At 35.0% G+C, this 13,460-nt stretch overlaps 2 protein-coding genes across 2 annotated transcripts; both read left to right on the forward strand.

Moving 5' to 3' along the window:
• LOC105159415 (secretory carrier-associated membrane protein 4) lies at positions 1,658–6,524 on the forward strand. The gene is made up of 12 exons (XM_011076478.2): positions 1,658–1,955; positions 3,126–3,239; positions 3,327–3,389; positions 3,785–3,818; positions 3,909–4,031; positions 4,956–5,018; positions 5,133–5,226; positions 5,318–5,363; positions 5,450–5,517; positions 5,632–5,680; positions 6,057–6,122; positions 6,293–6,524. Exons 1-12 carry the CDS (start codon positions 1,893–1,895, stop codon positions 6,323–6,325), a joined length of 816 nt encoding a protein of 271 aa, XP_011074780.1. The 5' UTR covers positions 1,658–1,892; the 3' UTR covers positions 6,326–6,524.
• LOC105159424 (phosphoribulokinase, chloroplastic) lies at positions 9,077–12,866 on the forward strand. The gene is made up of 5 exons (XM_011076490.2): positions 9,077–9,714; positions 10,577–10,661; positions 11,507–11,591; positions 11,743–11,987; positions 12,397–12,866. Exons 1-5 carry the CDS (start codon positions 9,182–9,184, stop codon positions 12,646–12,648), a joined length of 1,200 nt encoding a protein of 399 aa, XP_011074792.1. The 5' UTR covers positions 9,077–9,181; the 3' UTR covers positions 12,649–12,866.

The following is a 13,460-nucleotide window of genomic DNA, read 5'->3' on the forward strand; positions in this document are numbered from 1 at the left end:
ATAATATTTATTTCAACATCATTTTCGCCATCCTCGTGTGGAATTGGAAATTCCACTTCACTAGATTTAGAATCATGGTGCAGCCTGGAACTACAGTTAGGACAGCGTTGTCCTTGCATTTGTATACTAGAAATTATGTCATACTAGCATCAAAGGCAAAAGGGCAATTGGTGGTGTATTGCAGTTGGTACATATAACATTAACTTATTATATTTGTAAGTAGATATTTTTTTGAATAATGTTTCAGTAACTGATCAAGTTTACATAATTTTACACCATTTCACCATTACAGTACGAACAACTGTCCAGGTCATAAGAGATATATTGGATGATATGCAGGTTGATCATGTATCTAATACACAAAACATTACGTATATCTATACAAATATTAAATGCACATCAATTGCATCGTTTCGTTTATTATAGTTTATCTGACAACCATATGACATGAACTCAGATTGCATTATGGCCTATACAGCTGATTTTACCCCTGAACTGTGGATGTCAACATGTTCTCTGATTTTTTATGGCATTGTGGAAATTCATCATTGCCAATTTGGGATTAGACAAAATATTCACGAAATGCTAGATTCTCGGGATATGGGCTTGTATTTGATATCCGGTAAAGCACGTACTAGCACAAATTGAGGCTTACAATACATAATATACATTAGTAGATGGCAGAGACGACATTACAAGATTGTGCATGGGCCACTCATTTCCAACAAAAGATATACAAAATGTGGATATGTGAATGGTACAACAATATAACACGGCATTTCGTTCATCATTTACTAATAGGCGTGTGGAAAGTGGGTACTAACCTTAAGATGCGTGCATGATGAACATTGTGGTATGTTATATAATATAAAATATTTTATTTATATTAAAAGTTGTATTAAAATTTATTATTTTCTACATATTTCAAGTTGAACAGATGCAATCCGTTTGTTTAAGTTCTCAACTTAGACCAACAGCTGTTGGAGGTTTCAATATGTTGGTGGACACATATGATGCCACATTAGACAATATTTACGAGTTCATCATGCATTCAGAGAAAAAAAAAATCCACCAACATAAGAAAATATCCAACCACGTCCTACAGACAAACGAGAAGTCGTAGTCGAATGCCTGCTAGTTCAATTGAACGTGAAAATATTAGGGCAGATATAGCTGGTCCTTCTACAACGTATACACTTCATATTACTATATGCCTCAATCGCTACAACAAGATGACTTGTTTCAATGAACTCTATACATGCCAAGTCATTCAGAATCTTATTTCGCATATGTTGATCTTGATAGTGGTCTTGGCACTAACAACCACATGTATATCGTGATTATGTGGTGTCCAATTATGCAACAACATCAAATCGATTGCACATTAATGCCAAAGATGATAATAATGAACAAAATGAGACAACACAGAATGTGATTGATGAAATAAGAGGACCTCAGCACCAACACCATCGGCGCAGTTGTGGGACAAGCGGTTATTTTTAAATATGTATGCAATTATCGTAATATTTCTAACAATAGATTGTATCTTTTTTATTGATAAAATTTTAAAGTTATCATTGATTATAATTAATAAGAAATAATAATACACATAATTAATATTAATTAAAATTAATAATATTCATAAAAATATTGGGTGATAATTTCAGAGACGGGTTTAACTCCGGAATCCAATTCCAAATCCCGCGTTGTGCCCAAAGCGGCAAAAACAGCTCACAGAAACTGCTACTCTACTCAACGCTCTCTCTTTCTCTCTCTCGCTTTATATAGACGAACCACGTACGTACGCATATACGTATCTTGTATGTATACATAACATTGCACCTATATCTCCGTTCAGTTTTCGGAAAATTTGTGTTGCGTAATAATCGGCGATGGGTCGGCGGAATGATCCGAATCCGTTTGACGAGGGAGAACCTGAAATTAATCCATTTTCGGTAACCGCCTTCTCAGTTTATCTAGATCTGCCTGTTTTTAGACTGTGTTTTGCGTTTGGCGATCTTTTTTGTGGTTTCTGGTGGTCGGTGATTTCCAGCGTGGATGTGATTTCGCGGGTTTTGGTTTGGGGTTATTTGAATTGCATCCGAGAACCAAGGCTTGGGTAAATTTGATGTAGAGGTGAAGTGAAGTGCATGTTTTGAGGAGCGGAAGTTAAATAAACTTGAATTTGATAGGAAGACTGGTTTGAATTACTGGGGGCCGATTTTTTGGTTGACGATAGTCCTTATAGTCGCGAACAGTCGTGTTGTAAATATTTATAAATAAGGATAAGGGTATCATATTTTATTTGTTCCAGAGTAATCATTCATCAAGAGTCAATGCATATATACTTAAATATAGGAACATGTTACTATCACTATTGACTTTCTATATTGATTATTGACAGAGTCGTATGACTAGAATGTTTCTGAATCTCGCGTAAGCTTGCGTACACACTTGAATTTCCTCTGTTTTCTATCCTCACAAGCCAAAGGGAATTTATATATTCTATTCAATTGCAATGCTGAAGTACCGAGTGTGGTTTTCTCCCAGTTAACGGACGGAAGTGCATATCCAGTACAAAGGATATTTACTAGTGACTGTAACAACTCTCTTTTGCATATCATATCGACCTATAATTTACTGAATTTCTCAGCAAAGTGATAAATGGAAGACTCACTGGCATGCATTAGCTAAATCATTTGTCATGCTGTAAAATATTGTTATCTTGATGCGATAGGGGGCCCTCATGCACTTGCAGCCGACCAAATGTACCTGCTGAGCATCATCGGTTAGAAGAATGTCCAGATGTTAGTAAAAGGATGCATGTCCTGTAAATCAGAGGGGTTATGCTTTCATACTACTTTATTGTTACCGGGCAAATGAAGTATGACTAAAGTTTTCATGTGCAGTTTGTGTTAGGGCATTCATCAATGAATAGTTGGCTTTTGAATAAGGAACTGATGTCCGCATTATTATGAAGATAAGCATCATGTTAAAGTCAATGAGATAACCTTCATTGGGTTGAACTTGAATCTATACATGATTATTAACTCTGAGAATAATTTGATTCAACCTGGCTGATCCATGATGTCTTTTTGGGGTAAATGATCCATGATGTCTTGCAGAATGATACTGCAGCGGCTGGATCAAAGTCACGCATTCCTAAAGTGGTTGCTAGTACACTGGGCTTTGGTCAAAAGAACGACGCCAATGTGGATATCCCATTAGATACCATGAATGTAATGTAATTAATAGCACTTTTTCTTTAAGCAATTCTACTGCAACATCTAAAATTCTAATATACATGGTTTCTATTAACTTGTCAGGATCCAAGAAAGAAGGAGAAAGAACTTGCTACTTGGGAATCAGATTTGAATAGGAGAGAAAGGGTTGGTTTCTCTGTTTTGATATCCTGCTCTTGCTCTAGGGAGATTAATCAATAAGTAATTCATCATTTTTCTGTAATAATCTCCTTTTCCCCTGGTTTGTTAAACGAAGATATATACAAAAAGAACTAGTCCTATTTGTTCATTGTACATTGATATGAAATAATTGTTAACAATATGAACTTGGCCTCTAAGATGTTCTTGACTCAATAAGCAGTAAACACAGAACAATGGTTATTCAGGAAAAATGAGTATGCTTTTGATGTCACGTGATGACCAACTAGGAGAAAAGCATACTTTTGTGCCCTTTGGTGGTGTTACTTTCATTCTGTTTTCACCTCATATTTGTCTCATTTTTTTTTGCCCATTTGCTGTAATTAATTTACTGGGCATTTCAGGAAATTAAACGCAGAGAAGATGCTGTTGCCAGAGGTAAGCTATGAGATTAAGGTCACTAATCATGTTAGAAATATTTATCCATATTTCCCATGCTTCTAATTTTTCCTACAATCCTTTGATTAGCTGGTGTTCCGGTGGATGACAAAAATTGGCCCCCTTGTTTTCCAATTATTCACCATGACATAGCCAATGAAATTCCAGTTCCTGCTCAGAGGTTGCAATATCTGGCTTTTGCAAGTTGGTTAGGTGGGGTATCTGCTGCTCTCCTGCTTGGTCTTGAGAAGTTTCTGACATAATTCTTGTTTGTTGGATATAATGATATTAACATCGGTCGTGACTAAATATAAGTCCTTAAGCTTGTGTTACCATTTGTTATTGCAAACTTTTCACTCTTACATTTGATATCTGTTTTTGGAGGTAGATCCTCTGCTCCTTATGATCGTGTAGGCCTGATGGGTGTCTTCATGAATTTCTATGTTTCATGTGTTTTAAATTATCTTTTCTTGCTCTGTTTTTTATATTTCACTCCCCTTTAGCTATCAATATGCACTGCACTATTCACATCCAACTTATTGTTCAGGAATTCCCTGTAGATTTATGCTTGTATGCAAACCTGCGAGACTTGGATGTCATATTTGTTGAATCCGTTCTTAAGAAGAGTGGAAAGTGAGGCATACTTGTGATTAACATTTCTAATAGAATGCAGAATTAATTTGAATTTATGTCCAGAAAAATGTGTATAACCTAGCAAATGGGGATGTCCATGCCATACCCTTGTTATTAAACTATTCCTGAAACTTTTGATATCGACCTTTTCAGGATACATTTTATCTTTCCCTTGGACATGGTAATTGTTAATAGAATTACTTGGGAAGTTCTCAATGTTGGTTTTCCTTATCTTGGTTCATGTTTTCTTAACAATGGTTTTACTCATTCCAAATTCATGAAGCACCCTGCCAGTTTTTAGACTGGAAGAGTAATGCCTTATTATATCCTGCCATAAGTTATCTAAGTCATGCAAAGCATGGAGAAATAATTGGTCAAAAAGTTTACTTGTTTGTGTTCTGGAGTCAAAATTTTATATCTTCTTCTATGCCATATGACTCTATTTAAGTTATCACAGTGTAATTTGTTTGTTGTTATCCTGAGGAAGTGATTATCCCTTTACAGGTATTCTTCTTTGTCTTGTGTTCAATGTCATTGCCATCACTGTTTGTTGGATAAGGGGTGGTGGTAAGTCTCTTTGATAAATTTATTGGCAGTTTTTGCTTTTCTGATCTTTTGATGCATCAACTCACCTTATGAACCTTCAGGTTTAAGTAATGTACTATGACTTACTATCTGTAGGGGTTAAGATTTTTTTCCTTGCAATAATCTATGCCCTACTTGGATGCCCCCTTTCATATGTCCTATGGTACAGGCCTTTATATCGTGCAATGAGGTATGTAAGATCTCCGTTTGTTTCCCTTTTTTCTGCGGACTACTACATTATTGGAATTAACAGCAAATTCTTCTGTGACCCTGATCTTCAGGACTGATAGTGCGCTGAAATTTAGCTGGTTTTTCATGTTCTACTTGGTATGTTTGGTAGTTACTATTGAGGATTTAACAATTTCATGATTATAGCTTATCCATTTCTGACACCTTTAACATGCATTGTGCAGCTCCACATTGCTTTTTGCATATTTGCTGCAATTGCACCTCCAATCATCTTTCATGGAAAATCGTTAACGTAAGATTCTCTCGACTGTCCTTTTTCACCTAGAGAAATCCTTTCCATGTGTTCTGCTTTGTTTTTGTTTTATTTCATCAACTGATGCCCACTATTTCTTTTCCTTGGTATCAGGGGCATCCTTGCTGCGATCGATGTCTTCTCAGATCATGTATTGGTAGGGGTAAGTCTTTCTATTGATGCTCATAGGCATCCATCATTGTTGTATTAACTTTGTAATAGATTATTTTCCTTCAAAGGAATTTGTGCATGGTCCTGAAAGATCACTGTTGCTTTTGGAGCTTGGCTAACACTAATCATGAATTTAACATATTATCTTCCACAACCGAGGTTAAATAACATTATTCTGAAAGACAAGTGTTGGTCAAAGCACTTTGATGATACTTGTTTCGATGTGTTATTCCTTTACATTAAGATTACTTGCACTTATTTCTGTTTGCTTCAGTTGCTTTGTAACTCACACCAAGATTAAATTCCTGTGTTGTTTATTTTGTTCAAGTACAATTACTTTATGTTTTCTTTATGCCATGTTAACGCAGATTTTCTACCTGATTGGGTTTGCATTATTCTGCTTGGAATCACTGTTGAGCTTGTGGGTACTCCAGGTTAGAGAATTGCCAACTGCATTTGTACAATAGATGTAATTTATGAGCTTATGTGGCGAGGTCTTTGTGGTGTTTTCAAATAACCTTCTTTATTTCTCTATAATAATTTAATAGCTATGGATATATTCTATTCTTCATTCTTCTTTTTTAATGCTTCATTTCTTTTGCAGAAAATATACTTCTACTTTAGGGGACACAAGTAACTCCGGAATGCATCTGGAGGTTGAAAGCATTTTTCTTTGAGAGGAGTTGCCCAAGTATATATTTCTATCCTCCTTAAGTGCTTATAATGGTTTGTTATTTTGATAAGTTCTATTTAGGGACATATGAATTTGAGATGGAAACTACTGTCTGAGATTGTATTAATACAATATTAATAATTAGACATTTATATTTTCTTTTTCCTTTGTTTTTTTATTTGAATAATAAGAATGCTAATAGGGTTCCTAATTTGTCATTTCTTTTACTAATGCTCTTTAACATTGGTCTAATTGACTAATTGGTTCTGATCTGTATATTAATTACTATTTGGGATAAAAAACTGGAAACAGGTCCACTTATGGGACCAAAAATATAATTTATCCTTATTTTGATTGTATTGACTAATGGAGAGAGCAACTACCATTATCAATTGGACGGAAATTCTTTAATGGTCCTCAAATTGAAAAAAAGAACCACATATGGGACTTAAGGTGCGAATTGGCTTGAGTGTGGGATTAAAATTAGAAACAGGTCTACTTATGGGACTAAAAGTATAATTTATCCTCTGCTCGTTAATGCATGCAAAGAGGTATATCTTCAACATTATTAGGGTAGTTTAGTGGAAAAAAATATTTGACTTACAATAAGTCAGTAATAAGTCAATTGAGGGTAAAGATTAATTTTTATTAAGAATATCAATAGATTTGGTGAATTTTGACTGACAAAGGGATTTGTTTGTTAAATAGAAGCAAACTTTAGAGGTGCTAAATGTAATTTTTTAAATCATAAAAAATCTGAATGTAATTACTTCAAACTTTAAGGAAGAAAATTTCCCTAAATTTAAAAATATTAATTATATATTTAAATATTTATACTGATATAATTAATATTTATTTTAAATAGTTTATATTATTTTTTAATCGTTACCATACTGCTATATTTATTCTATACTTATATTCATATTTATCACTTATCCCTCTTCTAATTATTGATTTTTTTTTAGATTTTTTGTCATATCTATTTGGTTAAATTAGAAAAAATGTCTTCTTTTGTTATATTTTACAATAATTAAATTGACTTCTTTTGTCTTCGGATAAACAAAGAAGATTGCCAATCCAGATCGTGTCACAGGCGATCCCCTTGCTCTAGCATCGTTATTTACTGTATATGCATTTTTCAGCAATAATACAAGCTCCTTTCGAAATCGCGTGTGCAATTTACTGTTGTGTGATTTGTTCCTCTTTACTCTGATTTCTTTCGGTGCGCTGCGTTAGTGCCGAGCGGAGGTGTGTGCGGAGATTGGCGGATGTAGTTAGCGGACTACTAGCCACACGTTGCGCTTTGCGATAGGTGCCTCGTGAGACCGTGTCATGTTCCTCCTTAAATCCCTCCAATTTTTTTTCTTACATTTGAATTGATAAATTTAAAATTATAAATTTTTTAATAACTTCTTCAGATTTTTTTAATATTTTTAAATTAAACTATATTTTATTGAGTATTCATGAATTTTAAATTCTTTTAATAGATAGTTAACTGCTCGAATTTTCTAGTTCATATGAGTGTTGCATATTATATTGCATTACAAATATATAATTTATATAATATAGGTGTCTCAAAAATAACTTATATACCTAATATACGTATGTTGTAATGCAAAATGAAATATTAATTTATAATAAAAAAATACAGACTATATTGATATAAATTTTTTTCTAATATTATACAATCGATATAATTTAACATTTTTGTCACTGTGAATAAATATATGGAAATCAAGCACAGTGCCATGCAAAAAAATATTTATTTAAATTAAATTTGATTGAATCAAATCAATTATATAATAGATATGATATAATTACAAAATAATTGGTACGGGTGATTTTGGACCCAGACCCACCCCTAACAGAGCTTGCCCCCGCCCCGCCCCTAATGAGATAAGTTTGGGTCTAAAAAATAAAAAATGGGGCAAATAGTAGGTCCTAAAAATTAAAAATTCGATGGGTTCGGAGCGTCCCGGGTCCTTAAGGACCCGGGTATAATTATTTAATATAAATCTATATTATTTTATTTTATCTTAATAGAATAAACACTAATAAGCTATTATATTATTTTATTTATTTATTATTAGGTACTTGTTCACAATTGAAAAATAAAAAAATGTCCCATAATACTTAATGAGGATGCAAAATGAAAAAATTGTTAGTAATGTATAATGCTATAAATTATTTGAGTTATTCTGTTATGAATAATTTCATTTGTACTTGAGAATTTATTTTTTTGAATTGAATATTTGAGTTAGACCATGAACAATTTTATTTGAATTGATATCTTAAATTTTCTTATATATGTACTTGTAAACTAAAAAAAATAAAAATAACTCGTTTATCGGGTTAGACTCGTCCCAACCGGTTTTGTACCGGGCGAGGGTTAAAAATAACTTGGATGAAGTAAGTCTCAGGTTCTGCTCGGAGTTGGTGGGGCGTGTCTTGGATCCACCCAAATCCAAATTGAATGTGATGAATTTAAATTAATTATATGACAAATTTAATATACTTATTCTGTGTTATTGTATAATTTTTTTAAAAAAATTATTTGTATAATAAGTGTATCACATTTACTCTTTTAAGTAATTTGATACAACCCACCTATTCCTGTAAGAATTTTTCCAACGAAGAAGTGACACGTCACACTGACCCCTCATCATCAAAGGCCAAAGCCAAACAACCTCCTGTCCAGCAAAACAGACATCTGTTGTTTCTGTTCAACTCCGTCTCTCACCATAACCTCTTCTTCCATTCTCTTGTCCTTCCTCTCTCTCTCTCTCTAAACATTTGCTAGAGAGAGAAAGAAGAAATACAATGGCAGCTTCTTCTCTATCCACTCAGACCCATTTCAACCCCACCCCACCAAAAACCCACTTGGGATTATTCAACCAAAACCAAGTTGTTCTCTACGGAAAAACCACCACCACCACCTGCCGGAGGAGATTCATTTCATGCTCAGCCGAAGACAAGACGGTGGTGATCGGTCTGGCGGCGGACTCCGGCTGCGGAAAGAGCACCTTCATGCGGCGCCTCACCAGCGTCTTCGGTGGCGCCGCCGAACCTCCCAAGGGCGGAAACCCAGACTCCAACACGCTCATCAGTGAGATGACCACCGTGATATGCTTGGACGACTACCACTCACTTGACAGAACCGGACGGAAGGAGAAGGGAGTCACCGCACTGGACCCCAGAGCCAATGATTTTGATCTCATGTATCACCAGGTTAAGGCGATCAAAGAAGGAATCCCTGTGGACAAGCCTATCTACAATCACGTCAGCGGTTTATTGGACCCGCCGGAGCTGATCAAACCTCCCAAGATCCTAGTCATTGAAGGATTACACCCAATGTAAGCTATCCCCACCACTACATACATTACCAATAATTACATGAATCCCCCCCAATTTTTGAGTATTAACAAAAAAGAAACTGAATTATAAATATTATTTGCATCATACTGTGATGAATGTGTAATTATTGAAATGAATAGGAGTGTTTATATAATTATTAATTCTTACTTACAAAAGATTTAAGAATGTTGTTGTTGTTGTTGCATGGAGCTGTTGATATTTTCTAGGATGAATTGGGTGAAGTGAGCGGCTATCCTTAAATCGTATGGTTGAGGAATGAAGATTGTCCAAATCATATCTTCAACTGATCCGTGTGACACCTCACGTGCCATGCACACCTTATCACTTGAAATTACTGTTTGTTTGATGTTTGCTTAATTATGAATACTTTTTTTGCTTTTGCCGTTCAATGAAACTGTTCAAAATGTCCTTTTTAATTATTAGTTATAATTTTGTATTTTTTTAAAGTATTTTATGGACTAATATTCCCTATCGATTATTTATTCTTATCCGATCTCAATTTTTTTTATATATTTTTTCAAATGATTTTAAATTTTTTTAACAAGAGTAAAATAGTAATATTCACTTCACTGTTTATGAGTTATATATATTTTTCATTTGAAGGAATATGGGTAATTATGTAAAATTTTGGGGAAGATAACTGTATATTTATAATTATGTCAAACTTCGAGAAGATAGCTGTAATTTACCCTTATTTTATAACTAGTAGAACATGAATATTTGAAATTGGTTAGTTAATAGTGTCAATTCAAAATGAACAACATATTTTATTATCCATTCTCTTAATATTAATAAAAAATTACAAAAAATATTTATTTATTTATTTTGGTTAATTTGTAGGTACGATGCACGAGTTAGAGAGCTTCTAGATTTCAGTATTTACCTGGACATCAGCAATGAAGTTAAATTCGCATGGAAAATTCAGGTAATTATTTTCAGGAATAATTACATGGATGCCTTTCAAAATTTACTTATATTATTATAAAATAACAGCTCCATGTAAGAAAATTGAAACCGATAATCTTTACGATTATGTTCTACGTTACCAAATTTTATCTTTTTTTGGATAGAAAAATCTGAAATGTAAAAGATCGTGATTGTAGGGGTCGCAGTGTTATTTTTCAAAATAGTTTTTTTTTTTGTTGATATGTGAAGACTTCAGATGGCATACGTTGATGTAATTATTCCTTATTTTAATCGGTCCAAATTTGATAGTGTTATGGGAAATTTTAGCCTAGATTGGATGTGGCCAGATCTGAAGAACGAAGGGTAAATCACAACAAGTTAATTTGAGGTTTGTCATTATTCGAGAAATTATAGGTAATTCGGAATGTTTTATGAAATTATGTAATTTTTTGGAAGAAAATCTGACAATATCTACTTTGCCATGTGGGTTTTTTTTTTTAATAAAAAACCTAAAAAAGTTGACTAGGTGAAGTTTCCTTCTTGCCCTTCTAGTCCACAAAATAAAGATGAGAAAATTTGAAGAAAATAAGAAATTTATTTCATAGTCCTTTAGGACATTTTGTTGGTTTACAAGGTAATTTCCCAGCTTAATCTCAAGGAAACTCGTTGTAATTCACCCTTTGACTGGTGTCTAGTTTAGAGACGGACTAATCACATGATAACTATATTACACTTGTTATATAGTTGATTCGATTCGACTAGACATGATATGGATAAAAGACTTCCATAGTGTAACCTCTCCTATTTACATTGCCAATATTATGATAGTAAATGGCATTAATCATGTTTTCCATGGAACTGAAGAGGGACATGGCCGAGAGAGGACACAGCCTTGAGAGCATCAAAGCTAGTATTGATGCCCGGAAATCGGATTTCGATGCTTACATTGGTAATCTCTCTTTGCTTGTATAATCTTGAGGAATAATTATAGTCACACTCCCTCAAGTTTCGACATATTACAAATATACTTGTATGTTTTGTAACATTATCCTACAAGATGATCGAATGCAGCGTTTTGTGTCACCATTTTCACAATGCAGACCCACAGAAGCAATACGCAGATGCAGTTATCCAAGTGTTGCCGACCCAACTGATCCCGGACGACAACGAGGGGAACGTTTTGAGAGTGAGGCTGATAATGAAGGAAGGAGTGAAGTATTTTGACCCGGTGTACCTGTTTGATGAAGGCTCCACCATCTCTTGGATCCCCTGTGGAAGGAAGTTGACTTGCTCTTACCCAGGCATCAAATTCACCTACTGTCCAGACACCTACTACGGCCATGAGGTACGCTGCATTCATCACTTCAAATCAATGCATGAGTGAAGAAATTAAAACCAGGAATGTATAACATAATCGGATCAAAATTGTGCTTATCAAGAAACGTCACATGCACAATCTACCATATGATCTTGTGTGTGCACGCAGACACGGCTAAAACTTTCCTCATGAATTGGAATTAAGAGAAACCACTTTCTTGCATTTATAAGTTCAAACGACTTTGTCAGATTGTTTGACTGTGGAGTTTGATAGTAGAAATTCGGTCTCAGGAAACGAACTTACATGATTATGGATGTAGGAACATTTCTAGTTTCATCGTCTGTGTCCTGACGGACAAGGCTAGTCCACACCATTAATATTTCCACATGTTGTGGTGGTAATATACAAGCAACTCTTTCTCCTCCGAATCCTGCAGGTTTCAGTGTTAGAGATGGACGGACAATTCGACAGACTAGATGAGCTCATATATGTAGAAAGCCATCTGAGCAACATCTCCACCAAGTTCTACGGTGAAGTCACCCAGCAAATGCTGAAGCACGCAGATTTCCCAGGCAGCAACAATGGAACCGGTCTCTTCCAGACCATCATCGGCTTGAAGATCAGAGACCTCTATGAGCAGATCACCAGAACCAAAACTGCAGCTCCCTTGGAAGCTACAAAGGCCTAAGAAATGCCTGAAATAAATCAGACCGGCACAAAATTTTCTCGCGGTTTTTTTTCTTACCACCCTGTTGTATCAGTCGAGTGTTTGACAAATCCGCATAAATTGAGCATTTCTCTATCATGTATTTATTTACTTATTCCGACCTGGAACGCTGTTGAGAGTTGTAACATAGACAGACAGAAGCACATATGAAATGAGAAAAATCCATGATCATGCAGTCATTGTTGATGCCATTTTCCCACAAAAAACACAACCTAAATTTTATGACCACATTAATCCATTCTGAGAAACAAAGGTAACAATCTCAGACACTCTCTTACCTACTTAATAGTAACAAACTTGTTTGTACCATGTCTACCCCAGTGGTTCTTCAAGTCAACAGGCTGAGAAGATCATGCCCTTTTGCAGCAAGTGCAAAGAGAAGCTTCCGACAGGGTCCACGGCTCATTTCCCTTGCTGATACTCGTTTCCCGGGTTTCCAGTAATTGAGGTGGAGCGGATACTCAGACAAAGAATTGGTGCAACACAACGATTGCCACCCACCATACCCGGATATGTAGCATCGTCTAGCAATGTCTGACCCCAGAAACGTCGAGGTTGGCTTTGTTGTGAGCTAAATTTGGATTCTTTACCTCCACTATTTGGTCCTAACTTAGTTTCTCCTATAGGCTTCTTTGGAGCAGAAGACTTGTTTCTATACTAGTTGGGCCTCAATGTCTGGGATACAAATGCTTGCCTGCTTGTGTTTAGAGGTATTAGTCTTCTTTCCCCATCTCTTTGCCAGTTGTTTCGTCAGAGGAAGGGCTTGAACGGGA

This window comes from Sesamum indicum, linkage group LG1, assembly GCF_000512975.1.
Source record: "Sesamum indicum cultivar Zhongzhi No. 13 linkage group LG1, S_indicum_v1.0, whole genome shotgun sequence".
Classification (NCBI taxonomy): Eukaryota; Viridiplantae; Streptophyta; class Magnoliopsida; order Lamiales; family Pedaliaceae; genus Sesamum; species Sesamum indicum.